This window comes from Neomonachus schauinslandi, chromosome 9, assembly GCF_002201575.2.
Source record: "Neomonachus schauinslandi chromosome 9, ASM220157v2, whole genome shotgun sequence".
NCBI classification, from domain to species: domain Eukaryota; kingdom Metazoa; phylum Chordata; class Mammalia; order Carnivora; family Phocidae; genus Neomonachus; species Neomonachus schauinslandi.
Genome location: NC_058411.1, coordinates 11,361,879 through 11,387,754, shown reverse-complemented (window position 1 = coordinate 11,387,754; position 25,876 = coordinate 11,361,879). Strand labels below are relative to the sequence as shown.

The following is a 25,876-nucleotide window of genomic DNA, read 5'->3' as shown; positions in this document are numbered from 1 at the left end:
AAAATGGGTAGGCAACCTAAATAGACATTTTTTTCCGAAGACATATAGATGGCCAACAGACACGCGAAAAGATGCTCAACATCACTCATCATCAGGGAAATGCAACTCAAACCCACAGTGAGATCTCACCTCACACCTGTCAGAATGGCTAGCAAGACAGAACTAGCGTTGGCGAGGATGAGGAGAAAAAGGAACCCTCGTGCGCTGTGGGTGGGAATGCAAACTGGTGCAGCCACTGCGAAGACAGTGTGGGGGTTCCTCAAAAAATTAAAAACAGAATTACCATATGATCTAGTAATTCCACTACTGGGTATCTACTCCCCAAAAACAAAAACGCTAATGTGTCAGAGAATATTCTCTGCTCCTGCAGAATTCACCGTGTGCTGGGATTTTGTCACCCATATAGGTCCTTGGTAGGACGTTTATTCATCACGTGCTATGACTGACCTTCTGAAAAGCGCACAGGAGGATGCTGATCAGACTCCCCTTGAAAGGTGATGCTCACCTCGTGTGGGGACAAGTTTATTGGCCGCTTCCCAGATAACACAGCTCTGTGGAGATGGCATTCCTCAGAATTCTCCTGAGGAAGGGCTGGAGTCCACTTTGCCCCTTGCCATCTCGTAAGTTGTTCCCCTCCCTGACCGTCTCCAGAGCCTGAGCTGAAGCACTCCTCGGCTCTCCTCTTCCTGCAAACAGGCCGCATACATTCCCAGTTCTGGCCCACCATCTAAGGAGGCTTCTTCCCGTGTTGGGTGGTCAACCTGGAAGCTCAAGTCCCTGCCTTTCATCCTGTGGCCCAGCCTGGGCTTGCGATGGCGAGAGATGCAGTTGAGGACTGTGTGGATTCTAAATTCGAAGCCTTGAACTCTATGGAGATGTAGAGAAATCCTGCCATCCTTTCTGGGAAATGGAAGTGCTGTGTGTGTGTGTGTGTGTGTGTGTGTGTGTGTGTGTGTGTGTGTGTGTCTGTCTGTCTGTGGCAGGGCATGGCAGGTGAGAAGTGAAGAAGCTCAGTGACTTGCGGAGCGTCACCATGTCTAGCTTTTCAACCTAGACACAAGATGTGGTAAAAGTCCGCAGTGTTGGGCAGGTAAGCGGAGGAAGAGAGGGGCTGGCGGGAAAGCAAACCCTTGTTTCCCTGGATTAAGGATTTGCTTCCTTCCTGCCTCGTGCGGGGCCCTCTACAGCAAGGGGACTCAACACGTGTGACACTGAGCTGAGAAACGATCATGGTCCATGGCTCTGATGACCTTAGCTCTCCTCTTAACTGAGGAGGAAACTGAGGTCAGGTCTGTCAAAGTTAGTGGCTGCATGAACTGAGGCCAGTGCTGAACTTTCTGGGCTCCCAGTGCAGAGCACATTGTCCGATTGTTTACTGCCTCCTGAACCTTGATTTGTGTTGATGTTTTGAAGAGGGAGGGATGGGCCTGGGAAAACATCAAAGGAGAGATTTTTCTTTTGTGATTCGGAGGAGTCTCTCATTCAAGCTAAGAGCTTCCTCAAACCTCAGTGTTTTGTGGAAACTAAGGAGCTAAGTAATTTTCCACAAGCTCACAAAAGAAAGCCAAGAATAAAATTCAGACCCTAGTGACTCTTTATTGGAAATGTTTTGACAGAAGCCAAGGATGAGAATAAGCACAGAGCCTAGAAGGAATTAGGCAGATGTTTTTGTTCTGAGATCTTAGGAAAGTGGGGCTGTATGGCCAAAGCATACCTACTAGTCATTCAACCACTGTTTAGTTAAGCACCTACTATGTGAGACCCACCTGGAAGTACATGAGATGTCCAGTTCCTTCCTTTCTCCCTGTAATTTTGCTTTACCCTCTCACTTGAACTATAGCAACTAGATGGTCTCATTAGAAGTGTAACAAATAATCCAGGTAAGAAATGGGCAGAAGACATGAGTAGATACTTTTCCAAAGAAGACAGCAGATGGCCAACAGACACGTGAAGAGATGCTCAGCATCACTCATCATCAGGGAAATGCAAATCAAAGCCACACTGAGATACCACCTCACACCGGTCAGAGTGGCTAAAATCAACAACTCAGGAAACAACAGATGTTGGCGAGGATGCGGAGAAAGGGGAGCACTTTTGCACTGTTGGTGGGAATGCAAGCTGGTGCAGCCACTCTGGGAAACAGTATGGAGGTTCCTCAAAAATTTAAAAATATCACTACCCTATGACCCAGCATTTGCACTACTAGGTATTTATCCTAAGGATACAGAAATGCACCCTAAGGATACAACATTGCACCCCAGTGTTTATAGCAACAATGTCCACAATAGCCAAAATATGGAAAAAGCCCACATGTCCAAGAAGATGTGATACACATACACACACACACACACACACACACACACTGGAATGTTACTCAGCCATCAAAAAGAGGGAAATCTTGCCATTTGCAACGACATGGACAGAACTAGAGGGTATTATGCTAAGCGAAATAAGGAAGTCAGAGAAAGACAAATACTGTATAATTTCACTCATACGTGGAATTTAAGAAACAAAACAGATGAACATAGGGGAAGGGAAAGAAAAGTAAGATAAACTGAGAAGGAGGCAAATCATAAGAGACTCTTAAATATAGAGAACACCCTGAGGGTTGATGGGTGGGGGATGGGCTAAATGGGTGACAGGCATTAAGGAGGGCACTTGTTGGGATGAACCCTGGGTGTTGTATGTAAGTGATAAATCACTAAATTCTACCCCTGAAACCAGTACTACACTATATGTTAACTAACTTGAATTAAAGAAGGAAAAAGAAGTGTAAATGTTTACAAGGAGCACATATTTCCTCAGCCAGTGCTCTCTGGGGGACTGCCTTCGATGCCTCTCTCAGGAAAGGAGAAGCCATTCTGTTCTTTCTGGGAGGATCTCACTGTGCCTTACCAAACAGGACTGATGAACTCAGTGCCTGTCTGCTGAATTCTGACCTGATGCTTCTTGCCTTGAGGCCACTTGGGAGAGAGACAGGATTGTGCCAAAGAGAAAGATGGCCAAACAGGGAACCCCAGGGATTGGGGTGGGGAGACAGGGTAAGAGTGCTGAGGGGGTGACCCTGACCCACAACGGTAGGTTATGAAATGGTGAGAGTAGCCTGGCAGGTCCCTCTGTGAACTCGATGTGCTCGTCCCTCTGTCGCCTGGGCTCTCACTTCTCCTTCATCTAGGGGACAGGAATGGCTCCTTATTCTCTACTTCCCAAGCCCAATTGGCCAAGGTCCAGTGTATCAGTCAGAATTATCCAGAGAAAAGGAACCAATAAGAGGCATGTGTACACACACACCCATAAAGGGATTTATGTCATGGAAATAGTTCATGTGATTACAGGGACTGGCAAGTCTGAAATCTGTAAGATGGCCAGGCGGGCTGGAAACTCTCAAGGCAAGAGCTGATGTATCAGTCTTGAGGCAGAATTTTTCTCTAAAGGCCTTCAACTAATTAGATGACACCCACTGATGTGCTTAAGGGCAATCTCCTTTACTTAAAGTCAGTTGAAGGTAGATGTTAAGCACATTCACAAAATATCTTCATGGCAGTACTTAGATTTGTGTTTGATTAAATGACTGGGCACTATAGCCTAGCCAAGTTGCCAAAATTAACCATTCCATCCCGCATACAGGTCTGCGGTGACCTCAGGACCAGGTAGAGGTAAAGGGAGGGCCATTGCAACCTTCCTCCAGGTCCATTTCTGGTTAGTGGGGACCGTGGACCACTCACTCTTGGCAAGTCATCCATCCTTGCCTAGATCAGAGTGTCCTTGGTGGGAGGTACTCCAGCATCTACCTTTCCCTAGGAACTATTCACTTAACCTCATTGAACTTGACCTCATTGAACCTCATTGAAGCTGACAAGGATAAGGATGTACCGAGTGTCCATGTTGGAAATGATGGAGGTCTTTCCTGGCATGTCAGCACAGATTAATTTGAACTCTCTTGGCTAATTGGTATTAATTTTTACTCCAGGTCACTGAACTCCTAATGAGCAGAGTGGCCATGAAATTTATCATCCAGACTAGGACACTTTTGAGAGCGAAGGGGCACTGTTAATCATTCTGGACAGCAGATGTGAATCAGGATGGTCCTGGGAAAATCAGAGCATATAAAAGACTTCATTGTGGCCATTGCTGCGTCTTCTTAAGAGCTCTTTCACGGGGAGTTATTTTCTGTGCCTGTGTTCCGTAGAGCAAGAGTTAATCAACTCAACAATATGAGCGCTGTCGTGGGTTGAATTGTGTTCCCCCAAAAGATAGGTTGAGGTCCTAATCCCTGGTATCTCTGAATGTGAACCTATTTGGAAATAGGGTCTTTGCATAATTAGTCAGGAGGAAGTCACGTTGGGGTGGGGCGGGGAGGGGACCATCCAAGAGAAAGCCATTTAGGATTCCTCCACCTGCTGCATCCACTGGATTCGTTTTGGTGTATTTCTTTTCAGTTCTTTTCTTTGGCTTATTTATTCGTAGCTGCAAACAAACCACCTGCGATTTTGTGTGTGTTTTCATTAATGATTAGATTTATTTCCACATCCAAGGTTTTTTTTTTGTTTTTTGAATGACACTTGACCTAAAATGTGCCACAAGGGCAGGGGCTTTGCCTGTCTTGTTCATGGCTATATTCCCAGGACGCAGAACAGTGCTGGGACATGGTAGGTGCCAGTAAACATTTCTAGAAGGACTGGAGGAATGTGTCACAACCATAGAACCATTTCCCTATTACTGGATGATGAGTGACTTACAGTTTTTCGTGGTAATGGACTCTTCACTTCTCTGGTTTTCCCCTTATATGTTGAGTGGCACACTTAGAACACAAACCAAATGATGAATTGTGTCAAAGAGAAGAAACCTTTTCTGGCTCTTGCTATATAGTCAAGTGCTGTTTAGAGCTGAATTACCCACGTATTAGTCTTGGCTCTGATGCTTGCTTTGTGTCCTTGGGCAACTTCCTTAACCTTTCTGTGCCCTAGTTTGCCCATCTGTAAAATGGGACTAATGATAATATTTCACAGGCTCATTGTAAGGATTAAACAGAACACTATGTGTAAGGTACTTAGAGTGCTTGGTATACAGTAGGCCCTGTATATGTCTGCTCTTTAGGGTTTATACATAAAACATCATGCTAACAAAAAGTTACATCTCTGTTCCCAAGTAGAAATAATCACTGTCCTTTTGATAAATTCAGTGCCTCTCTGTGGTGTCCCCTGGTGAGCAGCTCAGAGTTTGATTGTTTTACCGTGATCAAGAACCTTGGTTACTGATTCACTGGAGGTATATAGTGTGCATTCTTGGTCCCGTCCTGTAGCTGGATGCCGTCTGGTTGAGGTGGGGACAGGACCGGGATGAACGAATTGACCCCACGGCACACCAAGAGCACTCAACGCTAGGGTGGGAGAAATAGACACATAGACACAACCAGTGGCCATTGGAATCATGGAAATCAACAAAGGCCAACCCAATGAGAACACATCCCCGATGTTGACTCAGTTTACCACAGCAAGGGAGTCCGCTACCATCGCTTGTCTTTGGCAGAGACACAAAGGCAGGTAGGGGAGGAGGGAAGATTCATAGCAAGAGCGGGAGGCTTGGGGTGGGCCCCGGTGGGAGAGGATTGGCGTGGGAAGCTAGCGGCGGGCTGACTGGAAGCAGGGCGTGTCACGCCATTGGTTTGGGGAGTATATTTGTTTCCTAGGCCTGTTGTAACAAATGACCACAAACTGGGTGACTTAAAACAACAAATTGTTCTCTCCTGGTTCCAGAAGCTAGAAGTCTGAGATCAAGGGTATCGGCAGGGTTGGTGCCTCCTGGAGGCTCCGAGGAGAATCTGTTTGCAGTCCCCGCTCTGGCTTCTGGTGGCCGCCAGCGATCCTTGCTGTTGCCCGGCTTGTAGACCCATCACTGCGGTCTCTGAGGTCATTATCGCAAGCCTTCGTGGTGTCTCCGTGTGTCCTGTCCTCTTATAAGGACATCAGTCAGTGGACCGAGGGACCTCCCTAATCCAGTATGACCTCATTTTAATTTAAATAATTACATCTGCAAAGACCTTAGGTTATAGACAAAATGATGTCCCCGCCCCCCACCCGCCACCCCCTACTCCATATGTTGAAGCCCTAACCCCAGTGTGACAATATTTGGATACAGCACCTTGGTAGGTAAGTCAGCCTAAATGAGGTTATAGGTGGGGCTCTAATCCAATAGGACCGGCCCTTAGAAGTGGGCAGGATAGCAGAGCTCAGTCTCTGGACACACAGAGGAGGCCACGTGAGGACACGGCGCGAAGACTGCTGTTCCCAAGCCAGGAAGAGGGGCCTCACCAGACACCAACCCTGTGGGCAATTTGATCTTGGGCACACAGCCTCTGGAACTGCGAGAAAACCAATTTCTGTTGTTTAAGCTCCCTTGTCTGTGGTATTTTGTTGTGGCAGCCCTAGCAGGCTCATGTACCTAATTTCTTTTTTTTTTTTTTTTTAACTTAAAATCAATTTAATTAACATACAGTGTATTATTAGTTTCAGAGGCAGAGGTCAGTGATTCATCCGTTGCATATAACACCCATTGCTCATCATATCATGCGTCCTTCTTAATGCCCGTCACGCAGTTACCCCAGCCCCCCACCTCCCTCCCCTCCAGTACCCCTCAGTTTGTTTCCTGTGGTTAAGAGTCTCTTATGGTTTGTCTCCCTCTCTGATTTTGTTTCTTAAATTCCACATATGAGTCAGATCATATGGTATTTGTCTTTCTCTGACTGATTTGTTTCACTTAGCATAAGACACTCTAGTTCCATCCACGTCATTGCAGATGGAAAGATTTCGTTCTTTTCGATGGATGACTAGTATCCCATTGTGTGTATATATATGTATCACATCATCTTTATCCATTCATCTAATTTCTAAATAAGTTTCTTGGTGGACATGGGTTTTATTCAGCCCATTATACGGAGCATATTTAGCTTTCTCTGGCTGGTCTTGAGTTGGAAGTGCGGACAAGCTGTAGGGAAGCTGGCCCTCACTGACCAAGCTCTGACCATGTGGGCCAGTTGTGATTGGGCTTCCTGGGCTTCCAGATGCATGGGTCAGAGTTCTGTTGTCCTGTATGGTGTGGCCATTGTCCATTTGTCCATTTGGGTTATTAATTCTATTGCTAAGTAGCTGTGATGCTGAGTAAAAGCACTTGATGTCTCTGCACTTCAGTGTCCTTTTCTCCCCTTTAAAATGGGGGGTTAAGTGGTTCTCATGGATAGGAAAAAGATGTTCAGCATCAGGCCAGGGAGGGAGGTGGAGATGGCAGTGTTGGCTTAGAGGATGTCGCCCCTATGATTTTGATAAGCCCATGCCCTGTCCTGGGTGCAGGACCACTGGGCCAGGTAGCATCTGGAGCCTCTTCCAGCCCTAAAATCCCACAGTGGTTGCTCCTGGAGAGAGCAGTCCTACTGCTGGATCTTCCAATCATATCTTTGTTTTTCATGGTGCTTAATCTCTTTTGGAATGTGCTGGGGGGAAAAAAAAAAAAGATAGCATTTTTAAACTCCTTTTCATGCTGGTTAGGCCAATGATTTAATTATTTTTGCTCCTGGTTGAGACATGAGGGTGATGGTATAAAACCTAGACATTCCAGCTATTGCCCATGAAAGGTATAAAACTCTTCACGAAGTTATTTTAAACCATAGAATTGGGGGGGGGGAATCACGATTTTTTTTTTTTGCTTTTGGTTTCTGGCACTCGGGTGGTTTCTAAAACACATAAGTTGAAATGATGGAAGTTTGAAGCTATTTAAATTACTTCCCCAGCCTTACAGTCTAGCTTACATCGTTTCAGAATAAACGTCAGGGCTTAGAACGTGGGGCTATTTTTAACCGAGGTAGAAAGCAGAGAGAGAGAGAAAGAATGGCGTGTTTTGAGGCAATTTTTTTTTTCTGTTTTGAAAAATTCACTTCACAGTTTATATTCCGTAAAGAGAGTCGACTAATTGAAAGGTTGAAGAAAGATCAGCTTTAATGGAGGCACATCTCTGTCAAACCCTTTCCTTCTGGGAAAGGTCACGGCTCAGCATCCAGGCAGCACCTTGGAAGGCCAGAGCTGAGGAAGCAGGGCCGGCCAGCCTGTCTCTTGGGCATCCTTTGGGCAGAGCTCGTTCTAGTGGGTTTGTGTCCAAAGGGAGGTCGAAGGCCAAATACTCATTCACTCCACGGATGTTTCCTGAACACCCACCTGGTGCCAGAACCCGGCAGCTCACAGGCTCGAGCAGAGCCAGCATGAGAGGGCAGGTGGCAGGCGACAGGAGGAGACGAGAGATGGGGGGCCACCCCGGGCCGGTGGGCATTTATCCTCAGCGCAGCTGGGAACTGTTGAAGGGCTTCAAGCCCTCGGCGCCTGTGGAGGAGTTGGTCTGGCTGCGTGCGGAGCACGGAAGGGGGCAGATCGAGAGAGGACACGAGCTGGGGAGGCAGGCGGAGCGGGAGAGGTGGGTGGGCGCAAGCCGCGTGGGCGGTGAGATTGCCCGGACCCCGTGGAGCGCTGGCTGAAGGCGGGCAGAGGGTAGCGGTCAGCGTTCCATGCAGGAAATAGAAGCCCTTCTCCGCATTTTAAACAGAAAGGAATTTAACTCAGGGAACGATGTGCTTACGAAATTGTAAGAAGGGCTAAAGGAACAGGAGCTGGAAATGGGAAGATCAAATTCAAAGACAACCTTGAGGGGAATAAGGAAGAGGGTGCTGTTGCCAGGAGAGCCTCTCTACATTTATATCTCTGGAACCTGGGCTGCCGGAGGAAGAACCCCTCTGCCTCTTGTCCTCCCTCCCAGTCGCCTAGGTTGGCAGAACCTACTTCTTATGCAGAACCCCAGCTTCAGGATTGTCCAGACTCCACAGAACAAGGAACAGAGCTGATACGTGTGACCGTGCAGTGCACAGCCTTGTGCACTGTACTAGTGTCCCTGATGGGAAGGCTCGTGGAAGGAAGTTAAATTGGAAGCTGGGTGCCAGTTGGCCCTGTCCACCCATCACAGAGCGTGGGGGAGGAGGAGGGACCAACACCAGGGACCAACACCGGGATTTCTTTCATGCGGACCAACATGGATGGTGGGCCACTCACTGGGGACAGGTTTTAGGTACTTCTAGGACGGCGAAGGTGTGACGTTCAGTTGGCACCTGGGTGTATTAGGTCTTGAGCTCAGGAAAGATTGGGATTTGGGAGAAGTCTGCAGAGATTAGGGAGTCAAAGCCAAGATCACGTGGGGAAGGTGCGTAGATGGAGAGAGAAGAGGGTTCAGGGAAGAGCTCTGAGAACCACAGTATTCGGGGTTCCACGAGGGGGGGGGCCCCTAAAGGCCACTGGGCAAGTGAGGAGAATGGGGGAGTCAAGCTGAGTGAGAACATCAAGTGGAGGTGGGATCACACAGCTATGTGGGTGAATCCTAATGCATTTTGTCAAGTGCAAGAAGCCAGACCAAAGGGGGCAAAAGAGACCAGAAGGCAAGGCTGCATATTGAATGATTCCATTGATATGACATCTGGAAAAGGCAAACTGTAGGGAAAGGAAACACACCAGTGGTGGCCAGGAGTTGGGGTGCAGAGTGGGGATGATTACAAAAAGTCCGCACGAGGGAATTTTTGAGACGCGGGAACTCGGCTGTCTCAGGATGTGATGGGTGGATCTCAAGACCCATGCCCCCAAAGAATGAATTCTATATGTAACGTGGTTCAATGGGTGGGTGGATAGATCGATCATTCATTCATTCATTCACTCGTTCATTCGTGCGTTCCATTAGGGAGTCAAAGCCAAGATCACGTGGGGAAGGTGCGTAGATGGAGAGAGAAGTGTCATCCATAAATGGGAAGTGGCCAGTTTTATTAAATGTTTCAGGTAGGTTGAGGAAGAGGAGTGACAGGTTTTCCCGAAGCCATGAAGTAGTGGACAAGACCTCTGCATGGGTAGGCCATGGACTATCAGCAGAATTGGCCCATGGCATGCATGTGCAGTCCTCTTTTCAAGAGCACGACTTCTTGCCCTGGCCCTTAGAGCTTCAGGAATACAGAGCCTGTCCTTGGGTAAAGGAGACATTGGTCCCGATTTGTACCTGTTAGGCGTAAAACGCTCTAAAGAGCCTGGTATTTACTGGGTTCCCACCTGGGTCCTCCTCTCCTCACTTGTGCCAAACCTGTGATGGTAGGCAAATCTAGCTTCTCAGATCCTCCATTTCCTCATCAAGAAAACAAGGCTGTGGGACCAATGTGGCAGACCGATATGGCAGATGGGAGGGCTTTGAAAAGTTTGCAACGCAGCCTTTAACCTCGATGTGGGTGCCCCTCTCTCCATGGGCTTGCTGCTCACGCCCCCTTGGGTCAGTAACCCGCCTGGCTTGCTTCACTCCCCACCATCCCCGCAAGCTTCTCACTGTCTCTCAGTCATTTGTTTATTTGTCCTACTGCCCCCAGCCCCTTATGGGCACATCTGCTAGACTCATAGTTAATGCTTATGCCTGGCGCACAGTGATGCTCAAGAAATGTGTATCGATCTGTACGCTTTCAGGATCAGGGTACTTGCCATCTCGATATCCTGCTGCTTTCTGAATAACTTTGGCTTTCTCTGAAAGTCAAGTCACCCTCCAAGATGAGGAGCGGCCAAGCCCACGGATGCCTCAGGATCCCGTCTGCTCTTTCCCAAAAGGTCCGACACCTATTAGCAAATACTTGTTGAACAAATTAATACATTTTGAAAAGGAGCAGCAATGTTGGCAGAAGGACAAAGCCTTGAAAGGGCAACAGTGACTCAGGGGTTCTGAAATACGATCGCATCATCCATGTAAGTTTATCAACAAAAAAGGTCAAGTGTGCCTGGGGGTCTTGTTTATAGGGTGTTAGCCGGTAGCTGATGGTGGGGAGGGGGGTTGCAGATGCTTTTGTCCCCAGGGGCCTTACAGTTTCCCCTCCGATGTTCAGGAAGGCACGTGGTGGGAAAGACCCCCCCTCCCCCACACACATACAGTTCCCACCTGCCCTGCACACAGTGGAGGTGGGGGGAAAGGAGAGAGGCCGACATCTGAGGTGTAAGGAGAGGGGTGTGTTCAGAACCACAAGTAATGGAGAAGCCAGTGCCGGGCACCAAAGTCCAAAGGAAAGAATCCTAAAAGGGAAGTGGGCAGAGGCTGCTGGGTCTTTGGAGCTTTCCCTCCCCTCCTCTTCCCCAGGCTCTCCCCACCCCCATCCCCCAGTGTCAGGGTGCTGGGATCATCCTTGGTTTCCCAGCTCGGCTCCACCTGCAGACACATCCCTTCCCTTTCCCCACACCCACCCCTGCCAGATTTCTGTAGCTTAAAGGCTTAGGCGTGACCTCAAAAGCCGTGTGTGCCTGCCCCCTTGATTCCTCCCTCCTCCCTGGTGGGGATTTGAGCAGACGGGATGGCTCGGCCCCTCACAGATGTGCAAGCATTGTGCCTTGAACATGGCCCAGGGGCTCCTGATCCCAGCAAGCCCAGGAGGAGAGTTTTTCTCAGGAAGCCGGGATTAAGCGGCCCCAGCATCCAGATCCTGATGTGGCTGGTCTGATCTCATTTGCCCTCCCCTGCTCATCCCCTCTAAGCTGGTTTTGCCTTCCCTTCTGCTTTCGCAAACCCATGCCTCATCCCCTGGAGCAATGGTGACAGCCTTGTGTCAAAGATAGAGTCTGGAAGTTAACCATCCTGTGTGACAGCTGCCTAACTGGGGCTGAGTGCTGTGCGTCGTTTAACCCTTACAGCAGCCTCGGGGGCGGGGGGGGGCAGGCTCTGCAGTGATCCCCACTTAGAGGTGAAGGAACAGCCCCTGAGGTGTTAAGCGACTTGAGAAGGTCCTGTGAGTCCAGAAGACTTGGGTGGGTACAGAGGGCAGTGGGTCATGAGCCGCGATAGCTCAGCTGATTACTCTGTCTTGGCTGGCAAAATTAAGTCCTGGCTGGCGTGCCCTCCCCGCCGCCACCCTCTGGGTTCTATGCAGGGTTGCAGAGCAAGCAAGGTGCTGTGGCTGAACCAGTAGAAGCCTGTCCCTACCAAGGACAAAGCCGTTTATAATCCCTATCTCCCCCCTGCTGGAGCCCAGTGATATGTCCTCAGAGCAGAAAGGCACATTACTTTATTCTAATTTTCAAAGAATTCCCAGGATTGAATAAATCACCGGCTCTCAGCACACTGGCTCAGAGAATCAGGAACGGTCTCGAATTTTCAGGGCAGAAATGTCTATCGATCTGCCTTGAAATACCCCAGACTGTTGAATTTCTTCTGGAAAAACAAGATCCCGGCCACAGGAATGCCGAGCCTCCCCCTTTAAAATGACCATCTCTGAGCCGACAGGCCTGGAAGCAGACCCTCTACCTTGAAATGACACAGCAGCGCAGGGGGGAAAAAAAAAGTGAAAGAATCCATATTTCATTAAAGGTTGCTTGTTTTAAAGTGGGAACATTTTCTGGATGTCTGGGGAGCTGATGTTTTCTAGGTCTTGCGGGAGAGTCTGGTCTTAAAAAACAAGATTTTCCACATAAGGGAGAAATCATCACTTTCAGAGCTTAAGGCCAAATTGTATTAACAGAGAAAGGGATTTTTTTGCCCTGGAAGTTTCTTTGCGAGCATTTATGCAGCACCTACCATGAAGCTGGTGTCATTCTAGGGGTTTAAGCGGTTTATGAGGGTAATGAGAGCATTCTGATAGGATGAGAAGATATAGATAGGTATTTTTATTTGTATTTTACCATTTTTTAGTTCAACTGACTGTTACAGTGTTTTGGGCACCCGCTGTGTGCCAGGCCTGGTGAAGGCACAGAGGATGTAATATAGGGCAGTGTGGATCCCCACCTTCCAGAAGCTTCCAGTCTAGCTGATGGGATGAAGACGTGGGGCTGTGGGAGCGTCCAACCGGGGACTTGCAGAAATGACCTTCACAGAGTACTCCTCCATCACTCATCTCGAATTGGGGAGTGGAGTGAGAAGGCATTGTTCCTTCATTGCCTGTGAACTTTGAGGCCCAAGAAGTTGCTCAGATCCCTCGGGAGTGTCAAGGGTGATACCCCAAAAGCTGAGTGTTTGATTCCTAATACAGAAAGCCCTGCACATCACAGGGCCATCCATCGTCCAGGATGATGAGAGCCCATAACAGGAGTGGTGGGTGGTAACAGCCCAACAGGGGCCTTCTTGGGGCCAAAGGAGGGATTGTGACATGGTACTCGATGACCCAAGATGGCGGAATGCTGGTGGTGGCACACTTGGTGCCTGAGGGATCCAGCGGATAAGGGGACGGGGACCAGTGCTCTCAGCCCTCATTCCCTACCTTGCTGCGTCTCAGCCTGGGGCCCGGCTCCAAAACTCACCTGGAGCCTCACTCCCATTGATGGTGTTCCCTATGTGTGTGGTTCCACGGGAGTGCACCCAGCTGGGGGACAAGAGTTTTTCCTCCTCGTGCCAACACTGCCATCCCCAACACGGCCGATGTCACTTGACCTCTTTGGGGATCTTGGCTTCCCCGTCTGGAGTGACAGATCCATCATGGGCAGGAGGAGAGGTTGAGAGGAGGGGCCGGTGGGCCTGGGAGAAGCTGAAAGTGCTTTGCCAGAGAACACCTGTCCCTGAGCTCTGGGGGATACACAGGGGTCCAGAAATGACTCCGGTGTGAGGGGATGAGCCTGCTTCTCAATTCTGACCTGGCAGTGGCAAGGGCATCCTATCCCAGAATCCTAGGAGGGCACGTTTGAAATTCACCACAGGCTGGAAATGCTTTAAAAAGTAAGGCATATTATTAGTCAGTCTCACCATTTTGCTGATGATGAAACTGAGGTACACAGAGGTTAAGGAACTGTCCTTGTAGACACGGCTGCAAACATTCAAGGCAGGATCTGAACCTCGTGGCAGTGTGACCGCAGAGAACCTGCCCTCCTGAGTGGGACTGACCGTCTCCAGCCTCAACCTGACTGTCGACAGGGACTGCGTTTGTAATAGATCCAAGTAGGCATTGAAGCCACTTGGGACTCCCAACTCTCTGCTGGGAACGTGATCAGAATCCTTTGACAAAGTGAGGAACCATCCCCTGATTTCTCTCTTGGGTTTATTTTGACGGTTTTTTACTTTTTTTTTCCTCCAGTAACATCTTTATTGAGGTAGAATTCACATACCATACAATTCACCTATTTAAGGTTTATAACTGGGCGGCTCTTAGCATGTTCATAGTTGTGCAAACATCACCACAATTTTAGAACGATTTCATTAACCCCAAAAGAAACCCTGCACCCTTTAACTGTTATCCCCCAAACCATCCTGCCTTCCAGCCCTAGGCAACCACTAATCTACCTCTATCTCTCTAGATTTGCCTCTTCTGGAATTTTATATTAATGGAATCTTACAATATGTGGCCCTGCGTGACGGGTTCCTCTCAGCATCGTGTTTTCCTTCACAAGGGTTCCTCCATGTTGTAGCATGTGCCCGTGTTTTGTCTTTGTGTGGCCAAATATTCCCTTGTATGGCTAGACCACGTTTTATTTATCCACTCATTCATTGGTGGATGTTTGGGTTGTTTCCATATTTTGGCGCTTATGAATAATACTGCCATGAACATCCCTGTGCAAGCTTTGTGTGGACATGTTCTCACTTCTCTTGGGCAGATACTTGGGATTAGACTTGCTGTGTCATGTGGTAACTAGATGTTTAACCCTTTGAGGAACTGCCAGACTGTCTTTCCACAGCTTCTGTGCCCCCCCCCACCCCCCGGCCAGTTGTGAGGACTCCAACCTTTCTATGCCCTTGCTAATATTTGTTATTATTTCTCTCTGCCATCCTAGTGGGTAGGAAGTGTTTTGATACTTTAAGAAAAATTGCAAGGGATACGTTAAATTTGATCAACCCCAAGTTTCTAGAACGTCTGTGGATAATCCAGTACTCGGCGATGTTTTCCGGACAGCTTGGGCGTGCCGTGGGCTCCGGAGTGGTAGCTGGCCGGCCCCCTCCCAGGGAAGTCCAAAGCCTAGCAAGTTCTACAGTCCACAGGGGACTCACGCTGCCAGTGGGGCCATCACGAGGCCCATTGACAACTCACACCCTGCCGTGTCCTCTTGTCTTCCAGCGATTCATGAGTTCCCCACAGACCTGTTCTCCAACAAGGAGCGACAACACGGAGCCGTCCTGCTGCATATCCTTGGTGTAAGTGGCCTGGGTGGGATGGGCTGTTCCTACACCACATATAGGTGAAGTGTGTCTGCAGAGCTCGGCTGAGCCGGAGTGTGTCAACGATGTCCCGTCCTCGTAAGACGGTACCTGGGAGAACAGGCGCTAGACCCGTTTTAACCACTAAAAACCCAGAATCTTAAAGATGTCGGGTGACTGGCTCTGTGTTGCACAGCAAGTGACCTCAAGAGCCAAGACAGGACTTCAAGTCTTCCTGGGCCCCATTTTCTGCTTTCATAAAAAGGGAGTGACAGCATCTTTCCCAGTTGTGTGAACAGGTGTGAATGTGTGAGTAAAGTGCATCAGATGTTGCAAAACATGTAAGAAGTGCTCTGTGCGTGCTTGCTGTCATGATTCCCATGATCCCCCACCCCCATCCCAAATCTCACCACCTTGACATAACTATAGTTTAAAACTTTGGTGCACTCCTTCTCAAATTTCCCTGTCTTCAGATGAGCCTTGGTGGACAAAAGGTGGAATTCAAATACCAATTCAAAAAGAAATAGCGGGTCCAAACCTAAATTATAGGCAAAAGTTGCTCTTCTCTGTCAGCAGTAAGCAAACTGCAGCCTGAAGTCATTGCTGGTGTTTGTAAATAAGGTTTTATTGGAACACAGCCGTCCCCATCATTTCTGTGTTCTCTGCGGCTGCTTTTGTGCTTCAGTCCCAAAGTAGTTGTAACGCAGTGATGTGGTCCACAGAGCCAAAAATATTTACCGTCTGTCCCTTTGCAGAAAAAGTTTGCCAGCCCTATTGTGTGGTGTGGAGAAACGAAAGTGCTTGCGATTTGCTTTTCTACTTGGGACACGGCAAATTTTCCTCTAATTAGGTTCCCCAATCACCCAGCACCATTTGCTTCTATAAGCCCCACCAAGGATTAGTCTTTGCAAGAGATAATTCAGAAAGTGAAAGCTAGGATTCTCGCAGAGATAGTAGCCCCCTGAGAATGATGAGTGAGTGAAGTTTTAATTAACAGGATAAACCATTAATGAAAATGAAGGTTGCAGGCAAATATTGAGTGACAGGCCTGTGTATTTCCGTAATAGAGTTATTATCTTCCTAGCTCCTCTGGCTTTCCCACGCCCTCCTCTTTCACGAAGAGGGTGTGAGTTTGGCGAATTAATCCCATAGTTTTGGTGCTCTGCTTTGGGAAAGTCTTGGCGTTGCTTGACTTTCCCAAGACAAAAACCTTTTCTCCTGAACCTGAGAACACCTCAGGAATTTTGCCAGAGCCCTTTAGAGCTGACATTAGCCAAACGAATGCCTAGAGGGCCAAATCTAGCCCACCTCCTGATTTTATAAATAAAGTTTTATTGGAACGCAGCCACACCCCCTGCATGTTCTCTTCTATGGCTGCGGAGTCATTGTGGCAGAGACCTTGTGACCTGTCAAGACTGAAACATTTACTATCTGACCATTCCAGAGAAACTTTGCTGACCCCTTCTTTAAGAGCAAGAAAAGGCTCAAGCTTTGGAGCCTTTTTTTTTTTAAAGATTTTATTTATTTATTTGACAGAGAGAGACACAGCAAGAGAGGGAACACAAGCAGGGGGAATGGGAGAGGGAGAAGCAGGCCTCCCGCGGAGCAGGGAGCCCAGTGCGGGGCTCGATCCCAGGACCCTGGGACCATGACCCGAGCCGAAGGCTCCTTTTCTCTCCTCCTTTTCTCTCAAGTGTTTCCAAGGCCATGAAGAGAGCTACGGCCTCCCTTTGCCTGGAAGATGATGTTGGGGGAGCTTCTGGGGGTGTGAATTCAAGTCTGTATCCTGAGATTTTTATAGCAGGATCTCTCTCCCCTCGTTCTCTCTCCTTCACCCATAACCCCCAGTATTTGTTTCTTTTTGCTCCCCCCCCCCCCAAAGGTAGTGAGTCAGATCCAGGGACAGCCGTGCCTGGACTGCAGTAGACACCTGCCTTAGAGGCCTTGGCCACAGCTGATACATCTTCCAGTTTATTTAATCACAATTCATTAGTGTGCTACTCCAACAACTTCACAATTATTTTTGCTGAAGCAGCCCAGCCCTTCCCATTTTTGTGAACAGAGCATCCATATCACTTTGTCTTTGAAGAAAGAAATGCTTCCCTCGGCATTTAGCACCCAAAGTCCCATCTGTCCATGGGCTCTGGGCCTGGCCCGTCCCTCCAACCTCATATCCTCTATTTTCCACTTCAGTCTCACTCTGGTCTACCTGCATTAGTCACCTTGCTGTTCCTCAAGGGCATTAAGCACACTCCTACCTCAGGACCTTTGCACTGGCCTTTCCCCAACAGTTACACGTTATTTGCCTATTTGCCCCACTAAGGTCAGTTACAGGATGCAGAGGCATTTCCTGGCAGGTTAGCCATGGATCCCTGATGCCTAGAATAGTGCCTGGCCCATAGGATGAGCTCAGTGAAACCATGTTGGATGAACAGGACAGGGAGGGGTTCTGTATATAAAACCATTTGAAAACTACTGATCTGTTCTTACTCTGTCATCAGATAGATGAAGAGGCTGAGCCCTGGAGATGTGACTTATCGAAAGTCACATGGCAAATCAGTCCTAGAATCAGCAGTAGAATCTGGACTCTTTGTTCCATGAACCTCCGTGTGTGAATGGCTTGTGTATTTTAACCTTTGCCAACATTAGTTAGCATTCCAGAAATTGCTGGCTCTCCAGCTGCCATTCATTCCAGCAGGGGGTGGCCGGGTGGTAAGAAGGAAATGGTGCCTTCACTAAAAATGAAGGGGGAAGATCAGGCTTGTTCTCATTTTAAACTCTTAAAATGGTGATTCTAAATGCTTTCCTTCTTAGCCCTGAGTGTTAGATCTGGCCTTTCAAGAGCAGACTCTGGTGCCGGGGAGAGAGCTGGTGCTCTACAAAGAGAGGAAGGAGCCCAAGACCATGTGGCCTGAGCTCTCATCCCCTTTGCTGCCCAGCACGTTATTTCCCTTCCCTGGGACTCAGTTTCCCCATCTGCTCGTGAGGGGATTGAGGGAGCAAGTCTCTCTGGTGTTGGAATTTTCCTCTGTGTCTCTCTCCGTGCATCTAGCCTCTGCCTTGGCCAGGTGATGGCTGCCCGGTTCGGGGCACGACAGCTGGCCGGCCGTGCCTCCTCGGCAGCAGGTGCCTTCGCTGACGATCTCCCCCATTTCCTCCTCAGGCTCTGTACATGTTCTACGCCTTGGCCATAGTCTGCGATGACTTTTTTGTTCCGTCTCTGGAAAAGATCTGCGAGGTATGTAGAGGGGACTTGGGATCCCACAGCAAAGCCGGGCAGGGAGGCAGGGGACCTGGGGCGACCCAGGACATAGGACACGTCAGGGCCAGACTGAGAAGGACCAAGCAGGGAGCACTCTGGTGGTGAAGATTGGCCACATGCTTAGTGTGGCCACGGCAAAGCCTGGCTTTGAAAGCCCTAGAGTAGAGTTGGCAGAGGGTGTCCTCTCCCCGATTTGGCAGAAGAAAGGCTCCTGGTGGGCAGTCAGCACCCAGAACCTCTGGCTTCCCGAAGCAGCAGGTGGCAGGTACAGGTGGGGATCTGTGTCTTGGAGGAGGGTGCCGAGGCTGAGCAGGGAATACCCTTTGGTCCAATGTTTGCAGGCTGACATTTTCTCCTTCTAATTGTTTTGTGAACTTTTGACTTTCTTGTCTTCTCTCTCCTCACATGCAAGACTCCAGTGCTGGGGTGCTTGGCTGGCTCAGTTGGTAGAGCATGTAACTCTTGATCTTGGGGTTGTGGGTTCGAGCCCCACGTTTGAGTGTAGAGATTACTTAAAAATAAAATCTTAAAAAAAAAAAAAAGGCTCCAGTGTGTTTCTCTGCTGTGCCTTACCCTTGGCTTCTAACCAAGGAAGGAAAACTACCTCTGTTTCCAGCACCTACTATGTGCAGATGGCTCTGGGCTTTGGCACACTTTGTCCCTGTGAAATCTCTCAGCTGTTTGAGGCCATGTTGTTGTTGTGACATCTGCAGCCGGAGACCGAGCTGGTTAGGACAGGTGCTTCCATGCTGCTAAGCACAGAAGAGGGACTTTTTGACCTGGGCCTCCTGAAGAGTGAGGGATGTGACAGAGGTGTGCAAAGGCCTTCCCCTCCCCCTGTCTCACTTTGCTCACCTCTCCACCTCTCACCCGGCTCAGACCGAACGGTGGGTCAGTGAGTAAGTTGAGCCGGCGAAAGAGCGTAAGGAGAGAATCAGGAAATGTCCTCTGGGGATGGGCGACCAATGCACAGGACAATGCCCAGTGGAAGTGCCCCTCCAGGTTACCTGTCTCTGTAAGGACACAGACGTGAGCGAGGGGATTTTCCTGGATCTATGGGCAAATCCACTAGAAGGGGCTCAGTGAGAGCCATCAAAGGACTGAAGAGCCTAAAGGAGGGATGCAATGTCTCTCTTGGGGAGAAGCCTAGGAGGGCTTCATGGAGAAAGTGGTATTTGGTCCAAGCTTGCGCAGTGGTGAGGATTTCTCCAAGCAGAGAGGGCAGGGAAGGGTGTTGCAGGAGGAAGGAGTAGCCCAGGCAAAGACAGAATAGGATGTAGCATGGTTTGTATTGTGCTAGAAGATACTGGAGATGCTTTGATGGCAGATCATCTTCTGTGGAACCCTCTCCTGGTTGATGAGGTTAGGGTGGCCAGGCTTCTGCCCTGGGGGGTCAGTGCTTGACAGAAGTCCAGAGCTCCGACCCCTCTGAGGGACCCCTTCCTATAGCAAGGTCAGCAGGGAGGTTGTGCTAACCCCAGGCTGCCCAGGGTACTTTGGAAGGTGGATGCAGGAGGAGACCGAGCCCTGCCCAGACGCCTTCTGAGCACCACAGAGAAGGTGCCTTCAGGTTGGTGTTCAGGGAGATCCAGAATCTTTGTGGTTTCTCCCAACATCCAAAGCCCCCGGCACCACATTCTTGATCAGAGGATTGGCCTCTGTGGCTGGAGCACGGCCTTGCCAAGCAGAGTGTGTCTTGACAGAGCTCCAGCCCTACATCATGCTGCCTCATCCCCTAAGAGAGGGTGTCTGGGTCTTCGTCTCCGTGAGCAGCTGTGCATTGGGTCTGCCATGGAGAAGGCCTTCTGGAATGCAAGGGCCAGACTGTGCATCTGGGACCTCCAGGTTCCTGGAGAAGTCTGCGTGGTACCCAGGGTCTGCGTGGGCCCTGGAGGTGGCTCCTTGCTGAGCACCACTGCATACCAGACTCTGTGTTAGGTGCTGGCAACCCAAGGCTGAAAAAAAGGCCAACCTGTCCTCATCGTCCGGTGGGGAAGACAAGGGCATAATCCTCGGACCCTCATTGGGTGATCTGTGCTTCGTTAATTGGAGGACCAGACTCTTTCACCTGTCCCAGAGGACAGGTGGCTCTGGGTGTACCCCTAGAGAGGAGACCTCATTTAGGGGCTTGGAGAGTGAGCAGAAACTGACAGGGGAAGGGGACAGGGGACTCCGGGTGGGGTGGCCGACAGAGTAGCGGGAGGTGTGTGCTCGGGGTGCCGGGAGGCGACACGGCCCGCTCAGGCCACAGCAGTTTCCCCACGCTTTCTGGGGCCGCAGGAGTGTCCGCTGAGTGTGTCCGCTGTCCCCACCTCCCAGCCTGAGTGTCTGTGGTCACTTCCATTTCAGAAGCTCCATCTGAGTGAAGACGTCGCTGGAGCCACCTTCATGGCTGCAGGAAGCTCGACGCCCGAGCTGTTTGCCTCCGTTATTGGTAAGAAATCCCACCGGCCAGGGACCCAGGGTCTAGACACCCCCTCACCTGACCAGTGAGGGCATTTGTCAGCTCGGAGCCTCTGTTTTCTCAACTGTAGAACGGGAGAGCTGGGGAAACAGAAGGTAGCGGTTCCCTGGGGCATGTGGTGGAGTGAAGAGTGGGTGGGGAGAGGGTTCCTTTTGGGGGTGATAAGAATGTTCTAAAATTAGATTGCGGTGACGGTTGCACAATTCTGGGACTATACCAAAAAACTGGATTATATACTTCAAGTGGGTGAGTTTTATGGCATGTGAATTATATCTCGATAAAGCTATTAAAAAAAAAAAAAACGGGGAGTGGAGTAGCTGGTCCCCAGGACACTGTCTCCTCTCTGGTTTTGCCGTCCCCCTCAGCCCCACAGGCATTGTGGTGGTAAGAACAACTCCCTCCATCCATGGGGCTGGTGACACAGACCTCACAGCAGCCTGGGTCGGGGGCAGGGCAGGCCCAGGAGGATTTCCACCTTTCCCGTTCCAGGCGTGTTCATCACCCACGGAGACGTTGGAGTTGGAACCATCGTGGGCTCTGCTGTGTTCAACATCTTGTGCATAATTGGCGTTTGTGGATTATTTGCGGGGCAGGTCAGTGGTCTGTCTCCCTTCGTAGAGTGATCTAAGGGACAGCAGTGGGGGAACCCAGGGCCGCCCCTTAGATGCGCCCTCGACTGAATGAGGCTGAGCAAGTCAGCTTCCCCTTCCGAGCCCAGGTCCTCACGGGTACAAGTGGCATCTGATGTTCCTTCCACATCCCGCACCAGTGGATCCGAGGGCAGGACAGTGTCGGCTCTGCTGTCCGGGCCGAGGGTGAGCGTTCACTCAGTAGCAGTAGATCTTTGAGAATCGCCTCCTATAACCCTGACCCTGAGCTAGATTCTGGAAATATCTGAGGCCTGCCTTTGGCCTCCTTAGCAAGGAGCATGAAGCTGACCTGTTGCTGATACCCCATCAGCATCTTCCTGGTCGTCAGGGCTGTGGGGACATTAGACTCACCCTCAGAGAGTGAGACTCATGAGTAGGCCCTACCTGGCCAAGGGAGGTAGAGGTGTGCGGCTAGTTTACCACCAGAAGCTTCCAGCATCAGGGGGAAAGCAAGTACTTCTGGCCTCTGCCTTGACCTTGGGCTTCTGCTGTGAGACATGAGATGTTACCTTGAAGGAGCTTGGCCATGACTTACAAACATTCTGTACTTTTGTTCTGTTCCGCAAATATAGTGAAGAACACTGGGCGGCCTTGAGCAGCCAGGAAAGATTTGTTTCTGGTGGCACAGTTAGGAGGAGCTCCATGGGCACATCCCTGCACCTGCAGGGCTCAGGGGGTGGCGAGAAAGCCACTCCCCGCACCAGCCCCCCGCCCCAGTCTCCCCAACCAGCAGCAGCTGACAGCCCTTTGCTTGGCAGGTGGTCCGTCTGACGTGGTGGGCTGTGTGCCGAGACTCCGTGTACTACACCCTCTCTGTCATCGTGCTCATTGCTGTGAGTTACCCCCTGCCCGTGTGCGGGCACAGGACCCCTGCCTGTCTCTGTCCCCAACGCCATAATTGATCCATCCCCTTGCCACCATGCCTCCCCTGCCTGAAAACCTCATACCTGACACCCTGGTTGTGGAGCAAATCCAGGGACCACCTTGAATTCAAAAAGGCCTTGGAAACGTCAAAGCATGTGTCACATGGTCCGAGCGGTTAAGTTCAAGCACTTTGCTCCTCAGGGGCCCTCAGAGCCTCACTTAGAGCCCGATGCCTGAGAATCAGAGTTTCTGGGTTCACCGCTTACTGCAGAGCAGGAGAGAGAGAGGCTGGTTAGAGGCAAGCATTGTGGGCACCTGGGAGAACAGGAGAAAGGCAGAAGAGCTGGAACAGAGATTTCTAGGGTCTGTTAGTATGGAGGGGAAGAGAGGGATTACCCCTGTGGTCCCCCGAGGGCTAGGGTGACATCATGGCACACGACATTGAAGCATATGACGCAGGCTACTGCCGAGGAGTGTGCCATCCACAGGGGAGCCATTTCAATTCAAGCGGTGGCATGAGGGCAGATGCACATGGTGTGCCCAGATTTTCTGGAATGTGCCCCAGAGAAACCGTTCTCAACCTTACAAGATCTAGAGCCAACTGTATAGGGCAGTCCCATCCCTTGTATGAATTCTCTATTGCTGCGTAACAAATTTCCCCCAAACTCAGCAGCCTAAACCAGCAAGTATTTCTCGCTCTTGTTGTCTATGGATCAGAATCTGGGGGTGACTTACCTGCGTCCTCTGCTTCAGGGCTTCTCACAGATGTTGGCCAGGGTATACAACTCCCCTGGGAGAGGATCCGCTTTGGGGATCCCTGGTGGGGCTGCAGGTAGGCCTCCTCCAATCCTTCCTGGCCAGCCATTCCTCAGTACAGCACTCACCACGCTAACTGGCTTTCCTCAGAGCAGGGTGAGAAGGTGCCAGGGTGGAAGCGAGTCTGTAACCTAATCTAGGAGGTGATAACCCATCACTTTTGCCATATTCTGTTTGTTAGAAGCCAGTCCCTAGGTCCAGGCCGTACATACAGGTGCAGTGGCATGCATGTCAGGCAGAGGGTTACTGGGACCATTTGAGACAACTGGGACCCCTGCCTACCACAATCCTGAAAATGAAAGTTATAGATAAAATAATTCACCTGTACACTGTTTCAAAAAAAAAAAAAAAAGAATCAATATGATGCCCAAACTATCAAAGACAAAAGTCATTTATAATAAAAGAATACATCTTTCAGTGTGTAAATGTTTTGGCAAGAAGATGCTAGAACCCCGGATGATGTAACCCGTTGCCCCCATATGGAAAAATCTCTGAGTCTGAAATCTACCTGCACAGACTGAGGGCCGGGTGCTGGGCGGGCACCTTGGACCCCGTGAGTGGTGCTGACATTGATGACATGATTTTCCAAAATTATGAATGACCCCGGATAAACCGCTAGGCAGAGCCAAGTCCCCCTGCCCCTCCATTTGCATGATAGCTACCTCACTGGAGAATTACATATTTATTAAAACTGTGTAAAAGTACTTTGATTTGTACAGTGGAGTTAAGTTTTGGGCTCAGGTCTCCCTCCTCCCCGCCGCCCCGCCACTTGCCTAAATATTTAGCCAGACATTTAAATAAGATGTGTGCCACATGTGGGAAAACCTTCTGATAGACGTATTTCACATGTTCTAGCTTGGTCAGCACCTGGCCAGCACCCTGCCTCTAAATGCCAGTAGCCCTCCACTGGGCTGTATAAACTAAAAATATCCCCCTCAAATGTCCTCATATTCCCCACGGTGGGCACTGGGCACCTCTCTGTTGAGTGCTACTTGCCCAGAGCCTGGAGTTTGGGGAGCCTCACGGTGATGCCCAGCCAAGATGACCCCTCTCAGAAATGGCCTCCCCACGGCAGCTCCCATGTGTGCTGCCCGCCATGACAGCCAGGAAAGGGGCACCGTGGGTCCCCTGGCTTCTCCTCGCATCCTATGCAGGGCCCCTTGGTCTCCAAGATCAGTTGGTGGGTGTAGCCTTCTACCTTCCTGTCCACACTGGGCCTGGCTGATGGTGCTCCTAGGACTCCTCCCCTGGACCACAGGGGCATCATTTACCTGTGTCTGTGCCCAAGATTCTGGGTGGGGTTGTGGGGCAAGGACTGTGCCCTCTGCAGAAACTGTGCATCCCCACCATCAGCCCGGGGCTCCCTTCAAATAGTACAAGTGGGTCCTTTGCCCTTAGAATCTCCAAAGAGGTTACTCTCTATTTAAAGAAAATAATATCCCTTGGAGCACCTGGGTGGCTCAGTCAGTCAAGCATCTGCCTTCAGATCAGATCATGATCCCAGGGTCCTGGGATCGAGCCTTGAGTTGGACTCCCTGCTCAGTGGGCAGTCTGCTTCTCCTTCTGCCCCTCCCCCCTGCTCATGCTCTAACTCTCTCTCAAATAAATAAAATCTTAAAAAAAAAAAATATATATCCCTTCCCTCCCATATACACGAGTACCATAGATAGGTAGGTACTGTAGGGAGACAAACAGATGGGTGTCTTTCAGTTTTTAAGAGTGTTGATTTCAGCAAGTCTGTGCGTCTGCCAGGTTGGCCCCATCCATGACCTGGAGCGTAATGAAGCATGGGCCATTTCTCTTGGAAGGCCCACGCTAACCTGGAGCCACACACGGTCGCATCTGCTGGGATGGGTTTCGACTAAGGAGAGGTCACCTGCCGCTGAGAAACCCAGAAATGGAGAGAGGAGCCCAGCTTTGTGTAAAAATAACAAGGCACTGTGTGTGAGCTCTGAGTGCTTAAGGGTCTGTGTGTGTTCTTTTGGAATAAATATGTCCCCCACCCTTTGTTTCTTTTGCCTTCCAGTTCATATATGATGAAGAAATTGTGTGGTAAGTTTTAAACGTTTGTTTCTTGTTCCTTTTTTGGTCCTATCCTTCCTCTTTGGGTTTGTTGAAACTTTTTTGAGATTATTTTTACAAACATGAGCTTATGCACTTGTGAAAGTAAAAAGCATCGTTCTAAGCAGTCGCACCTTTATCCTTTCAAAGTGACAAAGATTGTTTCCCTCAGTGTTCCTGCTCTACCAAATAACAAAGTATATTATAAAGCTAAAATAATGAAAACAGTATGGCATTTTTCCACTGGGATAAACATAGGCCAAAATGGACTGTGGAACCAAGAACCCAGTCATGGGCCCATTTCTTGGCTGGGGGATATGACAGGTGTCACGACAGGCAGTGAGTTAGGGAGAGGGTCTCAGATACTGCTGGAGAAACTAGGGATCTATACAGAACAAAATAACGTCAGATCCCTTCCTCACACCTTATACAAGAAGAGAATCCAGATGAATTAAAGATCTCACTGTACGGGCGCCTGGGTGGCTCAGTTGGTTAAGTATCTGCCTTCAGCTCAGGTCATGATCTCAGGGTCCTGGGATCGAGTCCCGTGTTGGGCTCCCTACTCAGTGGGGAGTCTCTTCTCTCTCTCCCTCTTCCCTGCACTTGTGC

The 25,876-nt window shown here is 49.8% G+C and overlaps 1 protein-coding gene across 2 annotated transcripts in view; it reads left to right on the top strand.

The window, feature by feature from the left end:
• SLC24A4 (solute carrier family 24 member 4) overlaps window positions 1–25,876 on the top strand; it is a 161,713-nt gene that overhangs the window by 89,901 nt on the left and 45,936 nt on the right. For both annotated transcript variants that reach the window (XM_021679646.1, XM_021679645.1), the window contains exons 3-8: window positions 15,071–15,147; window positions 18,314–18,388; window positions 20,762–20,846; window positions 21,366–21,469; window positions 22,285–22,359; window positions 25,233–25,258. In XM_021679646.1, coding sequence (XP_021535321.1) covers window positions 15,071–15,147; window positions 18,314–18,388; window positions 20,762–20,846; window positions 21,366–21,469; window positions 22,285–22,359; window positions 25,233–25,258 — 442 coding nt within the window. The remainder of the gene's footprint in view (window positions 1–15,070; window positions 15,148–18,313; window positions 18,389–20,761; window positions 20,847–21,365; window positions 21,470–22,284; window positions 22,360–25,232; window positions 25,259–25,876) is intronic.